Source organism: Ursus maritimus, unplaced genomic scaffold (assembly GCF_017311325.1).
Source record: "Ursus maritimus isolate PB19 unplaced genomic scaffold, ASM1731132v1 scaffold_9, whole genome shotgun sequence".
NCBI classification, from domain to species: domain Eukaryota; kingdom Metazoa; phylum Chordata; class Mammalia; order Carnivora; family Ursidae; genus Ursus; species Ursus maritimus.
This window is the reverse complement of record NW_024427107.1, coordinates 17876790-17903782: the sequence shown is the minus strand read 5'-3', so window position 1 is coordinate 17903782 and position 26993 is coordinate 17876790. Positions and strand designations below refer to the sequence as shown.

Sequence of the window (26993 nt, the reverse complement as noted above, 5' to 3'; positions counted from 1 at the left end):
ATGGAACTTTCAAATTTATTAGATCTATTTCTTGCCCTACGTGGCAGATACATGCAGATAAAAACTTGGTGATAACACAACAAGCTGTATATATATATATGACTTATGTACTTTTCTGAATGAAGAGAAATAACAATATGGTAAAGTCTCCCAATATCATAACTAATAAGTTACTTAATAAATGTACTCTAATATAATGTAATAACTTCTTAGCCATTTCAAAAATAAAATTACAGTAAAAAGTCTGACTGTCCCAAATAAAACTCAAATTTTTGAAAAACTTGCAAGGAATCAAAAAAGGAAAAATTTAAAACATATTATGGTTATATAAATCACAAGCAAAAAAGTGCTATTTGTTTTAAATACAGGAATGCAGCCACTCTGAAGAAAGCAATACATTTAAAAATCTGAATTACAAAAGATAAACTCAAATATAAGTTTTATAATAGAACTATAATTATTAAAGAGACTACAAGAGGCTTCTCAAAACATCATCACTTCAAATAATGAGTTCCTTTTGTGTATTTAACTTATCCAATTTATTTACAATCTTTTTTTAGGATAAACAGATATGTTTATGTATACTGTCACCCTGGATCATGAGAGGATAAAGGGAAAGATGAGGATGGGGCGCCTGGGTGGCTCAGTTGATTAAATGTCCAACTCTTGATTTCGGCTCAGGTCATGATCTCAGGGTCATGAGACCAAGCCCTGAGCTAGGTGTGGAGTCTGCTGAAGATTCTTTCTCTCTCTCTCTCTCCCTCTCCACTTTCCCCCAAAAAAAATTTTAAAAAAGAAAAGGAAAGATGAGGAGAGCCAAAGCAAATGGTTCCTAAAAGATGTTAGACTTTTTCTTCTTTTAAAGGTTTTATTTATTTGTCGGCGGGGAGGAGCACAAAAACAAGGGGAGCAGCAGGCGGAGGAAGAAGTAGGCTCCCTGCTGAGCAAGGAGCCCGACGTGGGACTTGATCCCAAAACTCTGGGATCATGACCTGAGCCGAAGGCAGATGCTTAACCAACTGAGCCACCCAGGCATCCCTGTCAGACTTTATAAGAACAAGGGGGCTCTGCATGTGCAAATGAATAAAGAAGGTTGAAAGGACTTATTTAAGGCCAATCTCTCAAAACAAACTGGCTATAAATTCCAAAATCTAAAAGAACTTATCAAACTCAACACCCCCCCCCAAAGAAAACCAAAAAAAAATCCAGTCAAGAAATGGGCAGAAGACATGAATAGACACTTCTCCAAAGAAGACATCCAAATGGCCAACAAACCCATGAAAAAATGCTCCACATCACGCAGCAGCAGAGAAATAGAAATCAAAACCACAAGGAGACACCACCTCACACCAGTCAGAATGGCTAAAATTAACAAGTCAGGAAACATCAGATGTTGGTGAGAATGTAGAGAAAGGGGAATGCAAACTGATACAGCCACTCCAGAAAACATTATGGAAGTTCCTCAAGAAGTTAAAAATAGAACTACCCTACGAGCCAGCAATTGCACTACTAGGTATTTATCCAGAGGATACAAACATGGTGACCCAAAGGGGCATCTGCACCCCAATGTTTATAGCAGCAATGTCCACAATAGCCAAACTATGGAAAGAGCCCAGATATTCATCAACAGAAGAATGGATAAAGAAAATGTGGTGTATACACATACGTGTACAAACACACACACACACACACACACACACACACACACACACACACTGGAATATTGCTCAGCCATCAAAAAGAATGAAATCTTGCCATTTGCAATAATGTGGATGGGACTCGAGTGTATTATGTTAAGTAAAATAAGTCAGTCAGAGAAAGACAAATACCATATGCTCTCACTCATATATGGAATTTAAGAAACAAAACAAATGAACATAGGGGAAGGGAAGGAAAAATAAAATAAGAGGAAAACAGAGAGGGAGGCAAACCATAAGAGACTGTTAACCATAGGAAACAAATTGAGTGTTGCTGGAGGGGGGGTGGGTAGGCAGATGGAATAAATAGGTGACAGGCATTAAGGAGGCCACTTGATGTAATGAGCACTGAGGTGTTATATGCAACTGATGAATCACTAAATTCTACCCCTGGAACTACTAATACACCACATGTTAACTAAATTGAATTTAAATAAAAAAATTTAAAAAAAAAGAATTCATTCCTTTCTATGGCTGAATAGTATTTCATTTATATGGATGTAATGCATTTTGTTTATTCATTTATGGACATTTTAAATGTTCATACTTAGAAGTATTATGAATAACACTGTTAAGAAGATTCACATACAAGTCTTTGTGTATACATATATTTACATTCCTCTTAAATATATACCTCGGAGGACAATTCAAGTAATATCTGATAAGCATCTTGAACTTTTTAAGAAATTGCCCTTTCCTGCAACTGCTTTTTATATATTGATTTTGTATTCAGCAAAGCTAAGACTATTTAATATTTTATCAACATTCAAAAAGTAGAAGAAAAAAACACATAAATTTACAGACACTTTTTTTCCTTTTTTCAATGAGTCATTATAGATTTCACTGATGATACTGATGGCTTAAGACTAGAAGAATCTCTAAAACCCTGCCCTGCTTACAAGACCTGGGATGGAAATTGTGCCAAAGATGGTTCTAAGTGTTGGGTGAAGTTGGAGCAGTGATTCCTGAGCAAATGAAGGCTCCTCTTCCTCTCTTCCTTCCTTTTTTTCCATCTTCCTCTGGTGATCCAGAGCTCTTACTACTTAGAAATCATCCAGACCATGAAGTGCACCATATAGATGACATAGTCAAATTTACTGACATACAAAAAATGAATGTGACAAAGTGGTTATTAAGGACAATGCCAATATCAAAACTGGAGAAGTGGATGATACTGTCAAAGTCACAGAAGATAATTTGGTCTTCAGTGTAGCCACAGATGCCCGTCAGTGTTATCTCCTAATCTTTGAGAAGGGAATCTGTGACATTTCCTTTGAGAATGAGATTAAAAACTATCTACTTTCATTGCAGAAACATATATATGTGTGTGTGTGTGTGTATACACAAAAGTTATGCACATAATATTTCAATAGATTTATACACCCTCTCTGAAACCTACACACTTCACGTTAAGAAATCACAAACATCCTATTCAGCTCTAAAGTTCTTTAATTTGGACCTGAGTAGCCCTGTTCAACAAAAAGACAGTACTTTGTATAGGTGGCAAACACTGGTTTACAAAATAAATATAACCTCTTCTGTTATCACAAATCATTACAGTGTAATTTTGTTAAGTTTTCTAAAGTGTGGCAAAGAGTTAAGGCTTTGAAGCCAGACAAAACTACTTTAGATTTCTACCTTAACTGCTTATTGACTGAGGACTTAGGGAAGTCACTTTATATAGCTGAGTTTCAATTTCTTCAGTTGCAGATATTGATAGATATAATGCTCATATATAATGACATGACAACAGCACACACTACTCAGTAAACTGAAATTGCTGCTATTATGACTATTATTGTTTTAGTAAATGTATACCCAATTTGGACAATTAAAATTCTAAGGACAAATCATCAATCAGTGAATACAGTTTTGGGGACTGAATGGCAGACTTACAAGCCCCTTTCCTATACCATTTTTATCTATGAATTAAGCTGTGTTAAAGAAATAAAACACTGGGAAGAAGACAGATCACATATACACCAAAAAAGTTAACAGATCACAGGTTCCTTCCACCTCTAATTAGGTTAAAATGCTTAGAAATAAATAAATACATTAAGAAATAGTTTGTAAGAAATAAAGGAGGTAATTCCACTATTTTACTGTTGTTATTATTACATCACAATTTTACACTTTGTAATGTGGCATTAAGAAAAACATAACAGAAAAAAGGACAACTTAAAAAACAACTACACTGGGGACAGGACTCACAACTAACAGTAAATGCGCATGAGGGATCCTACAGAGATGAGTGTTCTAAAACTGGGAAACAGATCAAGTGGGATTCATACCTGGGATGCAAGCGTGGTTCAATATTCGCAAATCAATCAGCGTGATACATCGTATCAACAAGGAAAGACTCACGAACCATATGATCCTCTCAATTGATGCCAAAAAAGCATTTGACAAAATACAGAATCCTTTCCTGATTAAAACCCTTCAGAGTGTAGGAATAGAGGATACATTTCTCAATCTCATAAAAGCCATCTATGAAAAGCCTACTGCAAATATTATTCTCAATGGGGAAAAGCTGGAAGCCTTTCCCTTAAGATCAGGAATTCGACAAGGATGCCCACTCTCGCCACTATTATTCAACATAGTACTAGAAGCCCTTGCAACAGCAATCAGACAACAAAAAGGGATCAAAGGTATTCAAATCGGCAAAGAAGAAGTCAAAATGTCTCTCTTCGCAGATGACATGATACTCTATATGGAAAACCCAAAAGAAGCCACTCCCAAACTATTAGAAGTTATAGAGCAATTCAGTAATGTGGCAGATACAAAATCAATGCTCAGAAATCAGTTGCATTTCTATACACGAATAACGAGACCGAAGAAAGAGAAATTAGGGAATCCATCCCATTTACAATAGCACCAGAAACCATACGTTACCTTGGAATTAACTTAACTAGAGACGTAAAGGACCTATATTCTAGAAACTATAAATCACTCTTGAAAGACATTGAGGAAGACATAAAAAGATGGAAAGATATTCCATGCTCATGGATCGGAAGAATTAACATAGTTAAAATGTCCATGCTACCCAGAGCAATCTACACTTTCAATGCTATCCCGATCAAAATACCGAGGACATTTTTCAAAGAACTGGAACAAATAGTCCTTAAATTTGTATGGAACCAGAAAAGGCCCCGAATCTCCAAGGAACTGTTGAAAAGGAAAAACAAAGCTGGGGGCATCACAATGCCGGATTTCGAGCTGTACTACAAAGCTGTGATCACAAAGACAGCATGGTACTGGCACAAAAACAGACACATAGACCAATGGAACAGAATAGAGAACCCAGAAATGGACCCTCGGCTCTTTGGGCAACTAATATTTGATAAAGCAGGAAAAAACATCCGGTGGGAAAAAGACAGTCTCTTCAATAAATGGTGCTGGGAAAATTGGACAGCTACATGCAAAAGAATGAAACTTGACCACTCTCTCACACCATACACAAAAATAAACTCCAAATGGATGAAAGACCTCGATGTGAGACAGGAATCCATCAAAATTCTAGAGGAGAACATAGGCAGCAACCTCTACGACATCGGCCAAAGCAACCTTTTTCATGACACATCCCCAAAGGCAAGAGAAACAAAAGATAAAATGAATTTATGGGACTTCATCAAGATTAAAAGTTTCTGCACATCCAAGGAAACAGTCAGAAAAACTAAGAGGCAGCCCACGGAATGGGAGAAGATATTTGCAAATGACACTACAGATAAAGGACTGGTATCCAAGATCTACAAAGAACTTCTCAAACTCAATACACGAGAAACAAATAAACAAATCAAAAAATGGGCAGAAGATATGAACAGACACTTTTCCAATGAAGACATACAAATGGCTAACAGACACATGAAAAAATGTTCAAAATCATTAGCCATCAAGGAAATTCAAATCAAAACCACACTGAGATACCACCTTACGCCAGTTAGAATGGCAAAAATAGACAAGGCAAGAAACAACAATTGTTGGAGAGGATGTGGAGAAAGGGGATCCCTCCTACATTGTTGGTGGGAATGCAAGTTGGTACAGCCACTGTGGAAAACAGTGTGGAGGTCCCTTAAAAAGTTAAAAATTGAGCTACCCTATGATCCAGCCATTGCACTACTGGGTGTTTACCCCAAAGATACAGACGTAGTGAAGAGAAGGGCCATATGCACCCCAATGTTCATAGCAGCAATGTCCACAATAGCTAAATCGTGGAAGGAGCCGAGATGCCCTTCAACAGATGACTGGATTAAGAAGTTGTGGTCCATATATACAATGGAATATTACTCAGCTATCAGAAAGAACGAGTTCTCAACATTTGCTGCAACATGGACAGAGGGCTTCGGAGGGGAGGGGGGTGGGGGAATGGGACAGACCAGTGATGGGTAGTAAGGAGGGCACGTATTGCATGGTGCACTGGGTGTTATACGCAACTAATGAATCATCGAGCCTTACATCAGAAACCAGGGATGTACTGTATGGTGACTAACATAATATAATAAAAAATCATTAAAAAAAATAAAATAAATAAAAATAAATAAAAATAAAACTGGGAAACACTTCCACAATGGCAAAGTAGGGACCTCCGAAAATCTGCTAGTTCATTTAAGTATTGAAAACACCGTTAAAAATTGCCGAAATCAACTTTTTTATAATTCTGAAAATTAATGAAGGGCTTGAAACAATCCAAGAAGAGTTTTAAAGAATTAAAAAATAAATTAAAAAAATAAATAAAAAATAAAAACTTTCATTAAGGGGCGCCTGGGTGGCGCAGTCGTTAAGTGTCTGCCTTCGGCTCAGGGCGTGATCCCAGCGTTCTGGGATCAAGCCCCACATCAGGCTCCTCCACTAGGAGCCTGCTTCTTCCTCTCCCACTCCGCCTGCTTGTGTTCCCTCTCTCACTGGCTGTCTCTCTCTGTCAAATGAATAAATAAAATCTTTAAAAAAAAAAAAAAACTTTCATTAAGAACAATAATCTTTATGAAATGTGAACCTGTCCCTTCCCATTCAACTTCTGCCTAGCTCTACTGAAACCTTAAAATCCAACAGCCTGCCACAAATGGCAGCTGTAAAAACCAGCAGCCCACTGCCACTGGAACTGTAGAGTTTGGAGTTCCCCAAGCAGCCAATCTCTAGGAAAATGTCACTTTTGACCTATCTGGCAGCTCCCTGGAAAAGCTCCATTCTTAAAGCCTGCCTTCATTTAACACATACTTAGAGCTTGCTCAATATAAATATTCTCAACATGCAGTGTTTGTAGAAAACAATCAGCAACAATTGTTCAACATTACAGTTATTTGTGGCAGCGAAACCACTGGGGCAAACAAAAGCCTGACACCCCCCCAAAAAAAAATCAGAAGAAAAATCACGGAAAAACATATCCATAGGGGCTTGAAAAACTAACATATTCCTGTGAATCTAGATAGCCACATGCATATGCAGAGTTACACAGATATCCAGAAAAGCTGTGAGAACACCCTGATCTCTCACTTCTGGCTGGTATTGAGGCTCTGTGCTAGAAGGAAGTAAAGGCTAAAGCAGAGATGAAAACTGCTGGAGTACTGTACTGAACATTCCCCAACACAAACACAAAACACTCAGAGATCAAAAACAACTGAAAAGAGAAACAGACAAATCAAAAATAATATAGACTTTAATACTTCACTTCTAATAATAGGACAACTGAACAACTGAACAGAAGATCAACAAGGAAATACAGAAAATAAACAATACTACAAGCCAACTAGATCTAAGACACATTGATGGAATGATCCACTCAACAACAGGACAATGTACAGTCTTCTCAAGTATATACAGAATTCTCCAGCACAGACCATATGTTAGGTCATAAAACAAGCCTCATTAAATTTAAAAGGACTAAAATCATACAAAGTATTTTCTCCAACTGCAAAAGAATTATACTAGAAATGAATAAGAAAAGAAAATTTGAGAAATTCACAATTGTGTGGAAATTAAACACACTCTAAAGTAACCAACAGATCAATGAAGACATCAAAAGAGAAACTGAAAAATACTTTGAGATGAATGAAAATAAAGAGACAACATACAAAATGTCAGGGATGCAGCTAAAATAGTACTCAGAGGAGAATTTATAGTTATAAATACAAATATTAAAAGAGAAGACACCAAATCAATAACCTAACCTCCCACATTCAAAAACTAGAAAATTTAAGAGCAAATTGAACACAAAGTAAGCAAAATGAACAAAACAAAAAAGATCAGAGCAGAAATAAATGAAATGGAAATTAGAAGCATAAGAGAGAAAATCAGCTAAATCAATAGTTAATTCTTTAAAAAGATCAACAAAACTGACATGGTTTAGCTAGAATGACCCCCCCCAAAAAAAAGGACTAAATATTGAAATCAGGAATAAAAGAAGGAATATCACTATTGACCTTATAAAAATTAGACTGTAAGGGAATACTATGAACAATACAATGCCAACAAATTAGATCATCTTGATGACATAGGTAAATTCCTAGAAAGATACAAACTACCAAAACAGACACAAGAAAAAATTTTAAATAAACTAATGGCAAGACACTGAATCAGTAATTTAAAAAACTACCCACAAAGGAAAGACAAGAGCCAACTAATTTCCTGGTTAATTCTACTACAATGAAAGAACTAGCAACAGTCTTTCACAAACTCCAAAGTAACAGAAAATGGAGGAACACTTCCAACTAATTCTATTAGGCTATTACTATTCTGATACCACAATCAGACATGAAGGGGCACCTGGGTGGCTCAGTCAGTTGGAGCGTCCAACTCGGGCTTCAGCTCAGGTCGTGATCTCAGAATTGTGGGATCAGGCCCCCCATGGGGCTCCACATTGAGCTCACAGTCTGCTTAACATTCTTTCCCCCTCGTCCCTCTCCCTCCCCTCACTCATGCTCTCTCTCAAATAAATAAAATCTTAAAAAAAAAAATCAGACATAAAAACAAAACCAAAGACTAATATCACTCATAGAGGCAAAAATCCTCAACAAAAAAATTAGCAAACTGAATAATCCAGCAACACATAATAAGGATTATACTTCATGACCAAGTGGGATTCATCACAGGAATTCAAGGTTGATTTATTATCTGAACTTATCAATATAATACACCATATTAACAGAAAAAAGAACAAAAACCTCTGAAGCATCTCAATAAATGCAGAAAAAGCATCCAGCAAAATTTAACTTCTAATTTAGAAATATGTTGAAATATGTGAAAATGCTGAACACAACAATCAACAAAGAACAGAAGGAAACTTCCTCAAGCTGATAAAGGCAATTACAAAAAAACTATTACTAGCATCACACTTAATGGTTATAAATGCCTTCCACTTAAGATCATAACAAGATAAACATATCCACTCTCATAATATCTATTCAACACTGTACTGCAAGTTCTAAGCAAGACAACTAAGGAAGAAAAAGAAATAAAAGGCATAAGATTGTAAAGGAAGAAATAAAATTATCCTCATTTACTGACGACATAATCATGCATACAGAGAATGCTAAGAAATCCACTAAAAACTGTTAAAAATAAGAGTTCAGCAAAGTTGCAGGATACAAGATCATAAAGAAATTGTATGTAGAAATTGTATTTCTACAAACTAGCATGAATAAGACGGAAATGAAATCAAGAGAACAATTCCATTCATAATACCAAAGAGTATTTAAATACTTTGGAATAAATTAAACAGAAGTTAAATAAGTTACAAAATTTTTAAATTTTTTAAATTTTTTAAATTTCTTTTGGAAGAAATTTAAAAACCCCAAATAATTTTAAAGACGTTCCACATTCACGGATTGGAGACTTAATATTATTAAGATATAAGACTAAACCATAAAGAAACAGAAAGTCTGGAAAGACCTATTAACTAGTAAGGAAACTGAATCACTAATCAAAAATTTCCTGACAGAGTAAAGCTATGGCCCTGACAGCTTCAATGGTAAATTCTACCAAACACTTAAAGAAAAACTAACACCAATCCTCCTCAAACTTTTCCAAAAACTTGAAGAGGAGGGAAGACATCCTAACATGCTGGGAAGCCATTACACTGATCTCCAAACCAGACAAAAGATGCTACAAGAAAACTACAGACCAATATTCCTTGTAACCACTAACATAAAAATTCTCAACAAAATACTAGCAAGCCAAATTCAAAGGCCTATTAAAAGAATTAAACACCATGGTGAAGGGGGGATTTATTTCTATAAATAGAAATAAAAGGACACTACCTCAACATAATAAATGCCATATTTGAGACTGAAAGCTTTTCTTCTAAGATCAGGAAGAAGGCAAAAATACCCACTTTCACTACTTTTACTGAACATAGTACAGGAAGTTCTAGCCAGAGCAATTAGGATAGCAAAATAAGTAAAAGGCATCCAAATTGGAATGTAAGAAGTAAATTTCTGTTCGTTGATGATATAATCTTACATACAGAAAATTCTAAAGATTCCACACACAAAAAATACCTGTTATTGAAACAAATTCAGCAATGCCAAGATACAAAGGTAACACACAAAAATCAGCTGCATGTCTATACACAATGAACAATCTGAAAAGGAAATTACAAAAACAATTCCATTTATAATACCATCAAACACAACAGAATAATTAGAAATTAAGTTAACTACAGTGGTGAAAGATTTGTACATACACTGGAAACTATAAAACATTGCTGAAAAAAATTAAAGAGACAATAAATGGAAAGGTACCCCATGTATGGATTAGAAGGCTTAATATTGCTAAGATGTCAATACTACCCAAAGTGATGTGCAGATTCAATGCAAGCCTTAGCTAAATCTCAATGATATTTTTTGCAGAAATAGAAAAACCCTTACTAATTTTTTTTTCTCAAGGGACCCCAAATAGTCAAAAAATTTTGAAGAAGAACGAGCTACAGGACTCACACTTCCTGATTTTAAAACTTACCACAAAGCTACAGTAATCAAAACAACATGGTAATGGCATATAGACAGACATATAAAACAAATGAATAGAGCTCAGAACTAAATGCATGCATGTAAAGTAAAATAATTTCTGCAAGGGTGCCATGACCATACAATAGAAAAGGACAGTATTTTCAACAAATGATGCTAAGAAAATGATATCCACATGCGAAGAGTGAAGCTGGACCCTTAATAACATTTCATACCAACGTTAACTCAAAATGAATCAAAATCCTCAATGTAGGGGCGCCTGGGTGGCACAGCGGTTAAGCGTCTGCCTTCGGCTCAGGGTGTGATCCCGGCGTGATGGGATCGAGCCCCACATCAGGCTCTTCTGCTATGAGCCTGCTTCTTCCTCTCCCACTCCCCCTGCTTGTGTTCCCTCTCTCACTGGCTGTCTCTATCTCTGTCGAATAAATAAATAAAATCTTTAAAAAAAAAAAAAATCCTCAATGTAAGACCAAAAACTATAGAACTCTTAGAAGAAAACACACGGCAAAAGCTTCACGGTATTGGATTTTGCAATAATTTCTTGGATGGACACTAAAGACATAGTCAAAAAAGAAAAAAATAGGCAAATTAAACTTCATGAAGATTAAAAATTTGTGTGCACCTATTGCGTTGCTAGATACTATCAACAGAGTAAAAAGGCAACACAAAGAACGGGGGAAAATATCTGCAAATAATTTATCTGATAAGGAACTAATATCCACAATATATAGAGAACTCCTAAAATTCATCAACCAAAAAAACAAACCACCCAATTAAAAAATGAACTAAGGATTTGAATAGACATTTCTCCAAAGACAGACAAATGGTCAATAAGCACATGAAACTTCAGTTGACATTAGTAATTGTAAGGAAATGCAAATCAAAATCACAATGAGATAACAATTCATATCCATTAGGATGGCTATTATCAAATAAAACAAAAATAACAAGTGTTGGTGAGGAGGTGGAGGAATTGGAACCCTCATGTACAGTTGATGGAAATGAAAAATAGTACTGCTGCAGCGGAATACAGTATGGTGGTTACCTGATAGGTAATTATCATATGATCCAGCAATTCCACTTCTGGGTATACACTTTAAAGAACCGAAAGCAGAGTCTAGAAGAGAAACTTGTATACCCATGTTCACAGCTGCATATTCGCAACAAAAAACACGCAAGCAACCGAAGTGCCCATTGATGAATGGATAAGCATACATACTCTATAATCAAGTATTATTCAGCCTTATAAAGGAAGGAAATTCTAACTTATGCCACAACATGGGTTAACCCTGAAACATTATGGTAAGTAAAACAAGCCAGACACAAAAAGATGAGTAACATATGATTTGACTTCTATGAGGTATCTAAAGTAGCTGAAATGATAGAGACAGAAAGGGGCAGGAGGAGGGGGAAGAGGGAGATGTTGTTTAATAAGTACAGATTCAGTTGTACAAGATGAAAAGAGTTCTAGGAACAGGTGGTGGTGATGGTTGCACAGCAACATGAATGTACTTAATACCATTGAACTACACACTTAAAATGCCCAAAATGGTAAATTTTATGTTGTGTGTATGTTACCACAATAAAGAAATTGGAAAAAATTCAGATGATAATCCTAAACAGGTCTACAGATTCCATATGTCTACCAAAAATCTCAACAGACTTTTTGCATAAATTGACAAGCTTATCCTAAAATTCACATTGAATGCAAAGAACCTGCAACAGACAAAGTAATCCTGGAAAAGAAAAACAAATTTGGAGAACTCACACTTCCCCAGTTTCAAAACTTACTACAGCACTACAATAATCAGTGCTCCTGGCATAAGGATAGACACACAGATCAATGGAATAGAATACAGAATCCCAGAAACAGAGTCACATAAATATGTCCAGTGGATTTTGACAAAGATGCAAAAGCAATTCAATAGAGGAAAAGTAATCTTGTTAACAAATGATGCTGGGTACCACTAGACACCCACAGGCAAACAACAACAACAACAACAAAAAACCTTCAATCTAAGCCTCACATCTTACCTAAAAATTAACTCAAAATGGATCATGGACTTAAATGAAAACCTATAAAACTTTTAAGGGAAGTAAAAAACCAGCGAAAATCTTTGGGATCTAGGCCTAGAAAAAGAACACCAGATTTGACACTGAAAATATGATTCATAAAAGGAAAAACTGATAAATTGGGCTTGATCAAAATTTAAAACTTTTGCTTATGCAACACCCTACTCAAAGGATGGAGACAAGCTTTAGACTGACAGAAAATATTTGCACACCATATATCTGACAAAGAACTAGTATTTAGGATATATCAAGAACCCTCAAAAACTCAATAGTTATAAAAAAAAAAAAACCCCTCTAATTTAAAATGTGTAAAAAACAGGGTTCCTGGCTGGCTCAGTCAGTATAGCATGCAACTTCTTGATCTCAGGGTTGTGAATTCAAGCCCCACCTTGGACATAGAGACTACTTAAAAAAATAAGTAAAATAAAATGTGTAAAAAAACATCAAGAGACATTTCATCAAATATATACAGATGGCAAATAAATACATGAAAAGATGTTAAGCATCATCACTATTAGGGAAATGTAAATGAAAACCCCATTGACTGGGGCGCCTGGGTGGCTCAGCCATTAAGCATCTGCCTTCAGCTCCGGTTATGATCCCAGGGTTCTGGGATCGAGCCTGGCATCGGGCTCCCTGCTCAGCGGGAAGCCTGCTTCTCCCTCTCACACTTCCCTTGCTTGTGTTTCCTCTCTAGCTGTCTCTGTCAAATAAATAAAATCTTTAGAAAAAGAAAAAAAAAACCCAATGATGTATCATTACACACCTACCAAAGTGGCATAAACAAAAGTCATGACACCAAATGCTGGTAAAAATGTAAAGAAACCAGATTCTGAATACACTGCCAATACAAATGTGAAATGGTACAGTCTCTGTGAAAAGTTTGGCAGCTTCTTATAAAACTAAAGTTGTAACTACCATATAACCCAACAAAAACACTCCTGACCAATTATCCTAAAGAACTGAAGACTATGTTCGCACAAAACCTGTACATGAATGTTTACAGCAGCTTTATTCATACTAACTTAGATATCCTTCAACGACAGAATGTTTAAACTGTGGTACAAACATACCACGAAATGCTACTTAGCAATAAGAACAAACAATTTATACATGCAACTGAATGAATCCCAAGGGAACTATGCTGATTCTAAAAAGTCAACCCCAAAAGGTTACATATATGATTCCATGTTTATATAGCATTTTTTTTAATGATGTTAAAGAAACGGAGAACAGATTAGTTGCTCCTGGTGCCTATGGAGGGAGTAGGGATAGGAAGGAACCAAGTATGGCTGAAAAGGGCATAAAAATGGATCCTTGTGATGATGGTAGCGTTCTGTATCTTGACTGTACCCAATGTCATATATTTGGGCTATGTCACTGTACCAGTTTTGCAAGATTGTAGCATTAGGAACTGGGGAAAGGGTATATAAGATGTCTCTATATTATTTCTTATAATTTCATCATGGTAATCTATAATTATCTCTAATAATAAGTTTAATTTCAAATAATGATGCTATAAAGTATACTTATCAACAAGGAAAAGATGTTTATGATATATTGTTAATTTTAAAAGCAGGTTACAGAATATATACAATATAACATAATTTTGGTGTATGTTGTGTGTATGATTTTGTGACTACATAAGACTTCCTGAATGCTCGGTTAGATGCACCTATCACTGGATGAATGGGATCTCAGGCGATTTCAGTTTTTTTCATATGCTTGTTTGTGTTCTTATTTCTCAATAAATATGCATGCATGACTTTTCTCATGTGAAACTGAGGTTACTCTTAATTTTTTAAATGTACTTTCTATGAAACATTGACTTAAAAGCAATACTTTGAACATACTGTTATGCAATAATTGACAGCTAAGTTATATCTGTTCTGAAGGAAAAAAATAATACAGGTTCTATGGAAGACAAGTTAATTTTGAATGAAATTATTATTTTAATAACTTACATAATAGGCTGTGCTGGCTGGTGGGTGACAGGAGCACTAACATAAGTTGTAGGTTGTACTCCCATCATTCCTGAACCATCTTAAAAGAAAACAAACACATTTATTTCAGAGTACCCATTTATTAACACTTTATTCCTAAAGAAAAAATCACATACTAAAATGTTATCAAAGGGAAAAATTTCAGATTTCCTTCTCAGGAGTTAGCAAAGAACACTGCAAGAAACCACGAAATAAACATTTCTTAAAGCTAAATAAAAAACAAGTAACTATGAAATATAGCTGAGTTTTCAAATAGGGCATTTTTAAGTCAATAAATATGAATATTTTAATTAAGCAAAGCCGTGGTTTTCCAACTTATTTATTTTGCTTACAAAAAAAGTAATTTTCCTGACTGAACCACTAGGAAAAAATGTTTAGCCTGTAGATAACTTACAATAAGCAAGACTGGGATCCAAAGTATTCCTGGCCCCATAAAAATAATATGCATCATCATAAGGAGTCCGATAGCTAGTAGCTAAAGGTGGTAATAGGGGAGGAGGAGGCAGAGGTGCAATCCTGTATCAAAAGAAAATTGAAAAATTTCTCATATTTCGTTGCAATTTTTTTCAAATCAAGACATAATTCTTTTGCACAATTTTACTGAAAATCTAATTGCTGCTTTAGAAAAGGACACCATCTCGTTTTAAGCTCTTATCAAAAATTAGGATTCAAAAAGCAAAATATACTACCAAATTTCAGAATTAAAGTTATAACACCTACATAAGACAAAAACTTTGAATAATAATTAATTTCTAATTAATTATATGCCTGTATTGAACAAACATGGTCCCTGTCCCTAATAAATAATACAGAAATAAACAGGCAATTGCAGCACAGCATTTAAGTGAAACAATACAAATAGATACACGGTGCTGTAGGAATACAGACCAGGGACATTTAAATCACATAGGGGAAAGGAGGAAAGAAGAAGTAAGGCTTTCTAGAAAAGACAATGCCTCAGTCATGTTGCTGGAGTCACACAACGAAGGATAGTGCAAGAAGAAAAGGCGAAGAAGTATAAATGAGATTATAAATGGTTCCATTTGACTGGAGGGAAAGTATTTTTTTTAACTCTATGATAATTTATTTTTCTTTCAAAGGAAGTCAACCATAATGTGAAAGAGAAGCCACTTATATATCAACAGTGAAGTCTGGCCATAATGTTTTGTCTTTCATAAAGTTAAAACTTTTAAAAACCTCTACACTTCAGCACTTCACTGCTGATTAGGAAATAGCTATTTGCACCAAGGCAATATTTTCCAATAGTAAAAACGGAAAAGGCAAATTCCTTTAGATGACCAGAAAAAGAAAAGGGGGCATCCTAGAATGTCTTCCGTTTTCAGTGTACCTTAACAGGTTACACTTGTTGAATACTTCAAAACAATTTTGAAGAGCTAAGAAGGCTTTCAAGTTCTCTCCAGTCATTAATATTTTTCACAGTTACTGATCACTCAGTGTGTCTAACCTTACCATTCTCACTGCATAGATAACGTCAACAAAGCAGCTGGGAAACTGCTATGAAAAGGAACTGTCAACATCATTATATCTTAAATTTGCATAAAGATTTATACAGAATTTGATCTTCACACAACTCTGTAAGTGTAGGTAAGAAAAAAAGACTACTATTTTTTCACTTGTACAAATGAGAAAAATGAAGTTTAATAAAGGTGTAGTATTCCCAAAATGCAGACAGTGAAGCCAACCATTTTAATCCCTAAACCAATGCGGAGACCATCATACCATGGTCTGTAATTTTGATCCCACCTAGTGTTTTGAGTCAGGAAGTCATTACATGAAACAAACAAAACACCTAATAAACACAGTACACGCAGTGCTACAATTTGTTAGTAAATAAAAGATAAGACCAAGTCCTGCTGAAAGTACAGCACAAAAAATATCGATGTTAAAAAGAAAACCACCTAATTAAACACACTCCTATAATTAATACATTAATAGTAAGCAAAAATCAGCTCAACTCCTACTAAGGGAAGAAAGTGCAATCAAGAAAAATAACAATGTTAACAAGAGAATTTTCTTTATGTATAGTCTAGTATAGAATGATGCCTTTTACCTATAAAAATCAAATCCTTACTCTAATACCTAAGTTACAGGTTTTATAACATTAACACTTTTTATTTCAGGTATTTGAGTTGCACAGCCTGTAGTAATCGCAGAGAAAGAGTTGAAGGAAACGGAAGCTAAAATAAAGTCATATATACAAAAGAACAACATGAGAAATTTTTTTCTGCTTAAACTGAAAGAAGTAATCAGTGTTTGCCAAGTGGAAATTACAAAATTGAAGAAAATGTATAGCTTTTACATGTTTAAAGTTTTTTAATAGGTATACCAAAATGTAACCTAAAACTAAATACTAAATGTAGTTAGTTACACATTCTAAAACTATCAAAGCATCTTTAAACAATAAAAGAATGTTATAAGGATTTCCCTTGTTTTATAAGAGAAAAGGCCAACAACGCAAACAAATTTCAAGAGAAATTCTTTCACAGAAGCCGTTAATCATACAAAAATCTCTGAAGGACAACTTTATCTGCTTCAGCAAATCCTTCTAAACATGAAATATAATAATACGTTACCTAATTCCCAAACACAAAACATTTTAAACAAGCACCTGGGAGGCACCATTTCACCAAGGGTGCAGCTGGGTCCACTGTGCAAATCTTCATTTTGAGATGGGATGGAGTGAACTGATGGGATGGGTGGGGCAGATGGGGCAGATAAAGGAGGGAGAGGTGTCTGGAAAGCTACTCTGGGTCTTTCAGGTGGTATCGTCTCTTCAAAATGTCTTGGTGCCATACTAAACTGCTTTAGTCTATCAGGCTAAAATAAAGAAAAAAAAATCTGTTTGTTACATGCAATCATAAATTTAAAGGTAGAAATTTAAAGGTGGAAGGGACCTCAAAAGACCCTCTACCCCAGATTGCAAACAGGCACTTAAGTTAGTCACAGAATAAAAGAATTTTATACCTATAAAAGACTTTGAAGATCTAATCCTTATTTTATAAATGGGGTAAATGAGGCTCCATGAAAGTACATAAATCACCTAAGGTCTCACCGTTAATAAATAATCAAGCAAAAACTAGAGCCAGACATTAATTCTAAATACAAAACTCTATTATACTATAACACTGCTATTTCTCTAAAGGCCATTTCTGACATCAAGTATTCTCTAGAATGGTCAGCAAATGTTTTCTGTAAAGAGAGCATGCAGTTTCTCCACAACTACTCAACTCAAACATAGCACTAAAGTAGCCCAAAACAATATGTAAATAATGAGTGAGGGTGTGTGGCAATAGAACTCTATTTACAAAAATAAGAAGCAACTAGATTTGGCCATAGGCTATAGTTTCCTAACCCATGTTTTAGAACATCATTTATGTATCCTTTTCTAAAATTTGACATCAAAAGTAAGGGTCTAACTATTATATCTAATGTTTTTATTTATTCTCATAAAGCAACTTGACACTCTACAGGTTGTTTCATTCAAATATAAATAAGAATGTCCATCAACTACTAACATAACTATAAATTAAATGTTTAACATACCACCATATTACATTAAAAAGTTCAAGATTTTAAAAGGAGGTTTTTGATTATGAAAACTATATCAAAGGTATTCACTACTGATAGAGAAAAATATATTTGGCTTTGGAATTATCCTTTCTTCCCCACCATGTTTAATTCCTCAGGAATGATTTCTCAGATTAATCTAAAAGTTTTATTCTATGAGCAGTCAAAAAGCACATTAGGAGTGATATTAGTACAGTGTTAAACTTCTCTAAATGGATAACCCACAGGATAGATACACGTCATTGGTAAAAGTGTATTAAAAGTTGCCTATAGTTGAATAATTTTAAGTTGCTCTATTCTTTTTAAGAATGAACTTTTTAATGAAATTAAAGTTTCTTAGTCATCAAAGACAAAAACTTGCCTTAGCAAATAAATTCTACATATCCCACTACAGAAAAAGTGTATTTTGAGAAGACCAATAAATTATTACCTCCTCCTTACTTAACTGCAATGATGTGAGTAATTCATTCCACTTAATGATGAGAATCGCAAAATTGAAGTAAAAACAAGATTATTATGTCTCTAGTTTTATAGTAAATAAAAATTACTAAAATGCTTAAACACTAAAAGATTTCGGTTTCTTTGGAAATTGTTCTAATATAAGAAGAGTGGTAAGATAAACTCAAGAAAAATATTAACATCTATTGTAAATTAAACTGAAATAACTTTCCCCTGGATAGTGCATGTGAACAAAGGAGAAAGAACTAATTTAAAACAAACTAAAAAAAAATGATGCACATATGAAAAAGGAAAAATTATCTTAGAGGAATAAACAAGTAAGAGTTAGGACTTAACATTTTATGAGAACTGAATTTATTACTATTCAAATTGGTCTACTATTGTATTTCCCCCTATACCTTTCTATCTCCACCTGCCCCCATCACTGAGGCTTATTTAAATGAAAGAGTAAACATTAAAAGATGCCAGAAACACTTACCGATTTCTCAGGGTCTTGTACTCCAGAAGCTGCAACACTGAGTTCCATATCTTTTTCTCTGAACAAAATTAAAATTCTGTATATTAAACAGTTATAGTAAACACTATCAAAATCATAATCATTATGATCACTAAATAATCATTATGATCACTAAATCACTAAAACAAACTTAAACACAAACTCCATGCAATAACATCTCCAAGGACAAGTAATTGCTTTACTGACCTTAAGTAATTCAAACTAAATTTTTGATTTGGTGCAAAGTAAACTAGATTTCACATGTAAACTGACTTACAGTAAGTCTTAAAACCAGTGCCCGGAGTACTTCAAAGCCTCAGTAATTCGCACAGAATAAATTACAGAAGTAAAACAAAATCTTTACTTTATGAAACGAAAATGTATGTTTTGTTGGCAAAAGGAAGGGTAAAAAATTAAAAATTAATACAATACTTTTTAAGTATTTAAAGTTTTTAAGAAAATGATGTTACCAAAAAATATATAAATGATGTTAAAAATGACTAATATAAGACAGTAGATATGGGCTTTCTCGAACATAGAGGAAAAAAGGCAAAACTAAAAGTTAATAGTAGGCCTCAAGATAAAACAAGATTCTCTAGAAACAAGGTATCTATTCCTAATTATAAACAATAATTACTCTTTCACAAGTATTTCTACAAGAAAGATTACAAACACTACGACTCGTATACAATACAAATATCTGTGGATTTATCATGATTATGTTTTATATTGCATTTATGGGTGTGCTTATCATCTCACATTGTTGTAAGACAAAATACTTCCATTTCATATTTGTTACTACATATGAGGTAATATAGTGGGCATGTAGATAACATTAAATGCTACTCTAAATCAAAAATTGAAGATATTACTGAAGGTATATATAAAAGGCCTATTACAGAATATACACACAGTCTCATCTGTTACCTATATGACACAATAAATGAACACTCATATAGCATTTGTTTTATTACCCTTGCTGATATACAATGTAGAGGCTGAAATAGAAATTACTTACAAACACATAATCATCTTAGGAAAAACATCCCCTTCTTTTACTATATAATTGCTATCACCATTTAACACAAAAGTATTTTTTAAAGATTTTATTTATTTATTTACTTATTTATTTCAGAGAGAGGGAGAAAGAGCGCATGCAAGTGGGGGAAGGGTGAGAGGGAGAACCTCAAACGGCCTCCATAGGACTGACGCATGACCCGAGATCATGACCGGAGCTGAAATCAAGAGTCGATGCCCAACCAACTGAGCCACCCAGGCACCCTACACAAATGCATTTTAAGTTCAAAACACCTTTTTTAAATGCAAACCTCTCATTACCGTCTCTTGTTCTTCTGTTGTTCAGCCATTTGTTCCAACAGTTCTAGTCTATATTTCTCTTTCCTTCTCTGAATAAGTTCTCGATCTTCACTTCCTAGAAAGTGGTAAGAAAAAAAATGGTTTTAACTCTTAAGCAACATCTGCAACTAGAAACTTGAATTTTAAATACTCCATTTTTAATTACATCAAAGAGTAATTAATTACTATATATGCAGAAAATATAAAAGGTAAAATTGTATATTACCTCTTCAATTAATTTCATAATTTCTGAGTATCTTCTATATGTCAATCACAAGACACATTATGCCTTCCCAAACCTCTAAACTTAGTCAAAAACCTTAAATAAGAGAATACTGTAGGGGTGCCTGTGTGGCTCAGTCAGTTAAGTGTCCAACTCTTGATTTCGGCTCAGGTCATGACCTCAGGGTCGTGGGATCCAGCCCTGCGTGGGGCTCCGCACTGAACGTGGAGCCTGCTTGGGGTTATCTCTCCCTCTCCCTCTGCCCCTCCCTACCTCTCACATGCACACTTGCTCTATCTCTAAAAAATATTTAAAAGTAAAAAAAATGTTTTAATACTCTAATAATCCACATCCCTATTTTTCTAATAATTAGGATAATATCACCACTAATAACTCCTACAAGACCCTTAAATTTAGCATGTCCAAAATGAACATCTCAAAAGCAATTGCTCCTCTTAAGTGAAGACCAAGCCTCAAAACCTCATATAACTAAGAATGCTCATTATCTCTTATTCACTTCATATGCAGATCCTCTTTCTATTCTCACCACCTTTAACCTTTGATAGGACTTGTCTTCATTTTATCTGGATTGCAGCAATAACCTCCTAATTAGTCTCCTCATTCCCCCCTCTCTTTGCTCCAGTACACCCAGCATACTTATGTAAGATTAACCGTCTTAAAATACAACACTAATTATACTGGCACCCTGCTCAAAGAACTTCAGTGGTTACCTCAATTCTATAGAAAAAAATAAATAAACCTCTTACCCGGGTATCACACGAAAATCGAGTTGTGCAAACATTTTAGATCCACATTAGATCATTACTACTGTTTTTTTGTTTGCTTGTTTTTTACTTACGGGTGATTTAGTGATTACTGTGATTTTTTTTAGACTACAGTTGACAATGTTACATTAGTTCCAGGTGTACAACATTGACTCAACAAGTCTTCACATTATGCTATAGTCACCAGGAGTGTAGCTATCATCTGTAATCATGTTTTTATAGCATCATTGACTACATTCCTTATACTGTGCCTTTTATTCCCATGACTTATTCATTCCATACCTGAAAGTCTGTATCTCCCACTCCCCTTCATCCATTTTGCCCATCTTGCCCATCCATTTTTCCCACCTTGCTCCCCTCTGGCAACCATCACTTTGTTCTCTATATTTATAGGTATGGTTCCACATTTTTGTTTGTTTATTCATTTGTTTTTTTTTTAGATTCCACATACGATTGAAATCATATGGTAGTCATCTTTTCCTGACTGACTTATTTCACTTAAGCATGATACCATCTAGGTCCATCCATGCTGTTGCAAACGGCACAATCTCATCCTTTTTATGGCTGTGTAATATTCCATTGTTTGTATATACCATTTCTTCATGATCCATTTGTCAACTGATGGACACTTAGCTTGCCTCCATATCTTGGCTATTGCAAATAATATTGCAATAAACGTAAGGGCACATGTATCTTTTTAAATTATTGCTTTCATTTTCTTGGGGTAAATACCCACTACTGGAATTACTGCATCACATGGTATTTCTATTTTTAATTTCTTGAGGAACCTCCATACTGTTTTCCACAGTGGCTGTACCAATTTGCATTCCCACCAACAGTATTTGAGAGTTCCTTTTTCTCTATATCCTCACTAACAAACATTATTTCTTTTTTCATTTTAGACATTCTGACAAGTATAAGATGATATCACGTTGTGGTTTTGATTTGTATTTCTCTGATGATTAGTGATATTGAGCATCTTTTCATGTGTCTGTTGGTCATCTGTATGTCTTCTTTGGAAAAAATATCTATTCAGGTCCTCGTCCTTTTTTTTTTTTTTTTTTTTAAGATTTATTTGACAGAGAGAGAGACAGCCTTCGAGAGAGGGAACACAAGCAGGGGGAGCGGGAGAGGAAGAAGCAGGCTCCCAGCGGAGCAGGGAGCAGGGAACCTGATGCAGGGCTCGATCCCAGGGCCAACAGCAGACGCTTAACAACTGAGCCACGCAGGCACCCCCTCTGCCCGTTTTTAATCAGTTTTTTGTTTTGGGGTTTGTTTTTTTTTTTGGTGTTGAGTTGTATAGGTTCTTTATATATTGTGGATGTTAACCACTTATTGGATATGTCATTTGCAAATATCTTCTATTCAGTAGGTTGCCTTTTCATTTTGTTGATGGTTTCCTTTGCTGTGCAAAAGCGCTTTTTTTTTGGTGTAGTTCTAATAGTTCATTTTTGCTTTTGTTTCCCTTGCCTTAGGAGACATTTCTAGAAAGATGCTGCTATAGCTAATGCCAGAAAAATTACTACCTGTGTTCTCTTCTAGGATTTTTATGGTTTTAGGTCTCACACTTACGTCTTTAATTCACTCAGAGTTTATTTTTGTGTTCAGTGTAACAAAGTGGTACAGTTCCATTCTTTTACATGTAGCTGTCCAGTTTTCCTAGCACCATTTATTAAAGAGATTGTCTTTAAAAAATAAAAATAAAGAAAGGAACTGTCTTTTCCCATTGTATGTTCTTGCTTTCTTTGTCATAGGACTATATAAGTGTGAGTTTATTTCTGGGCTTTTTATTTTGTTCCATTGATCTCTGTGACCATTTTTATGCCAGTACCACACTGTTTTGATTACTACAACAGCTTTGTGAGACTATCTTGAAATTTGGAACTGTGATACCTCCAATGTTGTTTTTCTTTCTCAAAATTCCTTTGGCTATTCTGGATCTTTCGTAGGTCAATACAAATTTTAGTATTATTTTTTCTGGTTTTGTAAAAAATTCTATGGGTATTTTGTTGGAATCGCACTGAATCTGTAGATTGTTGTGGGTAGTATGGACATTTTAATAATACTAATTCTTCTACTGGTGCCTGGGTGGTTCAGTCAGCTGAGCATCCAATTCTTGGTTTCAGCTCAGGTCATAGTCTCAGGGTTGTGGGATCAAGCTCCATATGGGGCTCCACACTCGGCACAGAGTTTGCTTGAAATACTTTTCTTCTTCCTCTCCTCCCCGTCTGCCCCTCTGCATGCCTGCATGCTTGCGTGCACATTCTCTCTCTTCTCCCTCACCCCCCATGTCTAAAATAAATAAATAAATAAATATTTTTTAAAATACTAATTCTTTAATTCATGAGTATGGAATATCTTTCCGTTGGTTTGTGTCCTCCTCAATTTCTTTCAACAATGTTATTATTGCATATCTTAATGACACAAAATAACCTCCTAATCTAGATATGCATCATCTGGAACACCACACAATCACTGGACACCAAAAATGCAACTGAACCAGCAATTTCTATACTACCTTAATTATTAGTCTCCCTACCATCACTGAACATAGAGCATCTAAGTGTGCTCATTAAGCACAGATGTCAGCAACAGTGACGCTCCCAAAGGAGTAACATGAATTACATTAAGCTTCATAATGTTTTGTATCAAAGTAGATTGATCCCTTCTGCTTCTGATCATGATGGAGTGATAAACACAGAATTTAACCTTCCACTATGAAAAGAAAATAATACAACTAGGCAAAACATGAAATAAGTGTTTTTCAGACACTGGACAACAGGTAGTACAGGACTATAATAACTGAGAGAAGGAAAATTAATGAGCTGAGCCCTTTAAGCGTTGCCACTTCTGCCTGAATGCAATTTCCAGACCATGGATACAGGGAGGGAGAACCAAACAAAGTCAGAAAACTAAGCAAATCAGATAAAGATCAAAATTCAGGAAGGCTAAAATGTCTGGAAGTTTAGGGCAAAGATTCAAAAAGAAGCATAAAAAGAGCTTCAGGGGCACCTAGGTGGCTGAGTCAGTTAAGCATCTGACTCTTGATCTCAGGGTCATGAGGTCAAGCCCCGCATTTGGCTCAACTCTGAGCATGGAGTCTACTTAAAAAAAGTCTGTCAAGGGGACACTTCAGACTTTACCGTGCACTGTCTATAAATGCACAGGATAAAATTTCATTAGGCTGCACAAAAAACTACGGAGGACATAAAATGAAAAATTCTCGGACATCCTCAAAGTAGAAATTCCAGCTTCAGCCAGCTATAGGCATTCTCAGTGGTCTTCTAGGGTATTCAAGGAAGACTCCCCCCAGAAAGGTCATTTGATAGTAATAAGGCTGGACTGTCCCTATGAAGAAGGCTACTCTAAGATGTCCTTTGCAAAGCTTAAAATAAGACCTCAAAAAGATTAGTTAAGTATCAGAAAAATGTGACTATGGTAGGCAAAATTCTAAGATAGATCCCATATTCCCTGCCCTCTGGTGCTGATTCCCTGTATAAACTTCTCCCCTTGAGTACAGGCAGGACCTATAACTTGCTTCCAGCCAACAGAATATGGCAAAGGTGAGAGGAATTTGCTGATGTGAGTAAGGTACCAATTCCAAATCAAAATTCAAGTCTGGATTAATCAAAAGGGAGATTATCTTGGGTGGGCCTGACATAATCAGGTAAAAGCCCTCCCTGAGTTTAGATATTCTCCTTGGTGGCATAATAAAGTGAGCAGCTGTGGTAAGGAAGCCCATGTGGCAAGAAAAATGGATGGCCTCTAAGAACTGTGGGCAGTCTCCACCTAACATCCAGCAAGAAACCAGGGCCCTTAGTAATACAGCCACTAGTAAATGAATTCTGCCAACAATCTGAATGGGCTTAGAAGTAGATTCTACACCAGTCAAGATTCAGATGAAAAAACACCGATTGACACCTTGGTTATAGCATTGTGAGACCTGAGCAGAGAACCTACCTAAACTCCTGACCCACAGATACTGTGAAATAATGTAATATGTTCTGAGACACAAAATTTGTGCTCATCTTTGATGCAGCAATAGAAAACTAATACAATGACCAATAACCATTAGAAATGTTAGTTAATAGAAAAAAACACATGAATAACAGATGATGGAACAACAAAGATATTAAATTAGCTATCATAACTATGCCCAAGTATTTAAATAAAAGTAGGAACACGGGGGCACCTGGCTGGCTCAGTAGGTAGAGCATGTGATTCTTCATCTTGGGGTCGTGAGTTCAAGCCTCATGTTCGGCATGGAGTTCATGTAAAAAAAAAAAATCAACTGGATTTAATAAAACTTAATATATAAGTGTATTTTTAAAGATTTATTTTTTATTTGAGAGACAGAGTGAGAGCAGGGAGAGGGACCAAGGGAAAGAGAGAATCCACAAGCAGACTCCCCAGCTGAACATGGAGCCTGACGCAGGGCTTGATCCCAGCACTCTGAGATCATGCCCTGAACCAAAACCAGGAGTTGGCCATTTAACCGACTGAGCCACCCAGGTGCTCCCCTCACCTTTTTTTTTTTTTTAAGATTTATTAAAATATATTTTTAAAAAAAATAGGAACATAATGAGGAAGAAATAGAAGTTGTTATTTAAAAAAATGGGGAGTTCTGCTTCTACTTAGCAGAAAGCTACAAGAGAACACTGCGCAAACCCTACAATGGGGAAAAAGCTCATCACCTATAAAACTGTAACTTTTAAAAAGCCCATCAGAGAGCTGAGGTTATAAGCAACCAGGTAAAGTGAATTCCAAAGGGTATAAAAACCAATCCAAAGAGAGATGGGATAATCCAAATTTTTTTTTACCTTTCCTAGAGTATGGAGAAATAGGCAGCTGCCTTAGAAGGAGGTAGGAATAGCTGAAATGTTAATGAATTCTTAAAGGCTTTCGGTGGGCTAAAGTAACGACGGAGATTCTCTAGAAAACCCAGACACAAGAGGAATCTGCACTCACTTCTCTACCTCCACCAGATGTTTATGACAGAAACTGGAAATGGGACAACATGAGACACACAAAGAGACCATTCTGACGCCAAATAACACTGCATGCTTTCCAGATCCTTCTTACATACAAAGCAATGGCCACAATCTACTGGTTGAATACCAGAAAACCTGCTGGACCCAGCATTCTGCACTTATATAAAGCGAGGTTCTGTTACTGTTAGGGAAAGGTCAGGAAATTCTCACGCAAGACCCTCCACAAACATAAAGGAAGGGTTTGGCTACCACTCTGGGGAGCATCAGGAACACTGAGAGAGACTCATTTCTGAGAACCAGGTGCACAGGATCAGCCTTGCACCAAAGAAAAAGCAACAGCAATCACTCTGTCAGAGTCAAGCAGG

General features: G+C 35.4%; 1 protein-coding gene across 10 annotated transcripts in view; it reads right to left on the bottom strand.

Annotated features, from left to right (window-relative positions):
- CSPP1 (centrosome and spindle pole associated protein 1) overlaps positions 1 to 26993 on the bottom strand; it is a 146217-nt gene that overhangs the window by 52931 nt on the left and 66293 nt on the right. For 9 of the 10 annotated variants that reach the window (XM_040625626.1, XM_040625621.1, XM_040625622.1 and 6 more), the window contains 5 exons: positions 20612 to 20705; positions 19256 to 19313; positions 17360 to 17568; positions 15125 to 15246; positions 14692 to 14770 (listed from right to left, as the gene is read on the bottom strand). In XM_040625626.1, coding sequence (XP_040481560.1) covers positions 14692 to 14770; positions 15125 to 15246; positions 17360 to 17568; positions 19256 to 19313; positions 20612 to 20705 — 562 coding nt within the window. The remainder of the gene's footprint in view (positions 1 to 14691; positions 14771 to 15124; positions 15247 to 17359; positions 17569 to 19255; positions 19314 to 20611; positions 20706 to 26993) is intronic. The other variant, XM_040625623.1, reaches the window with a different exon arrangement.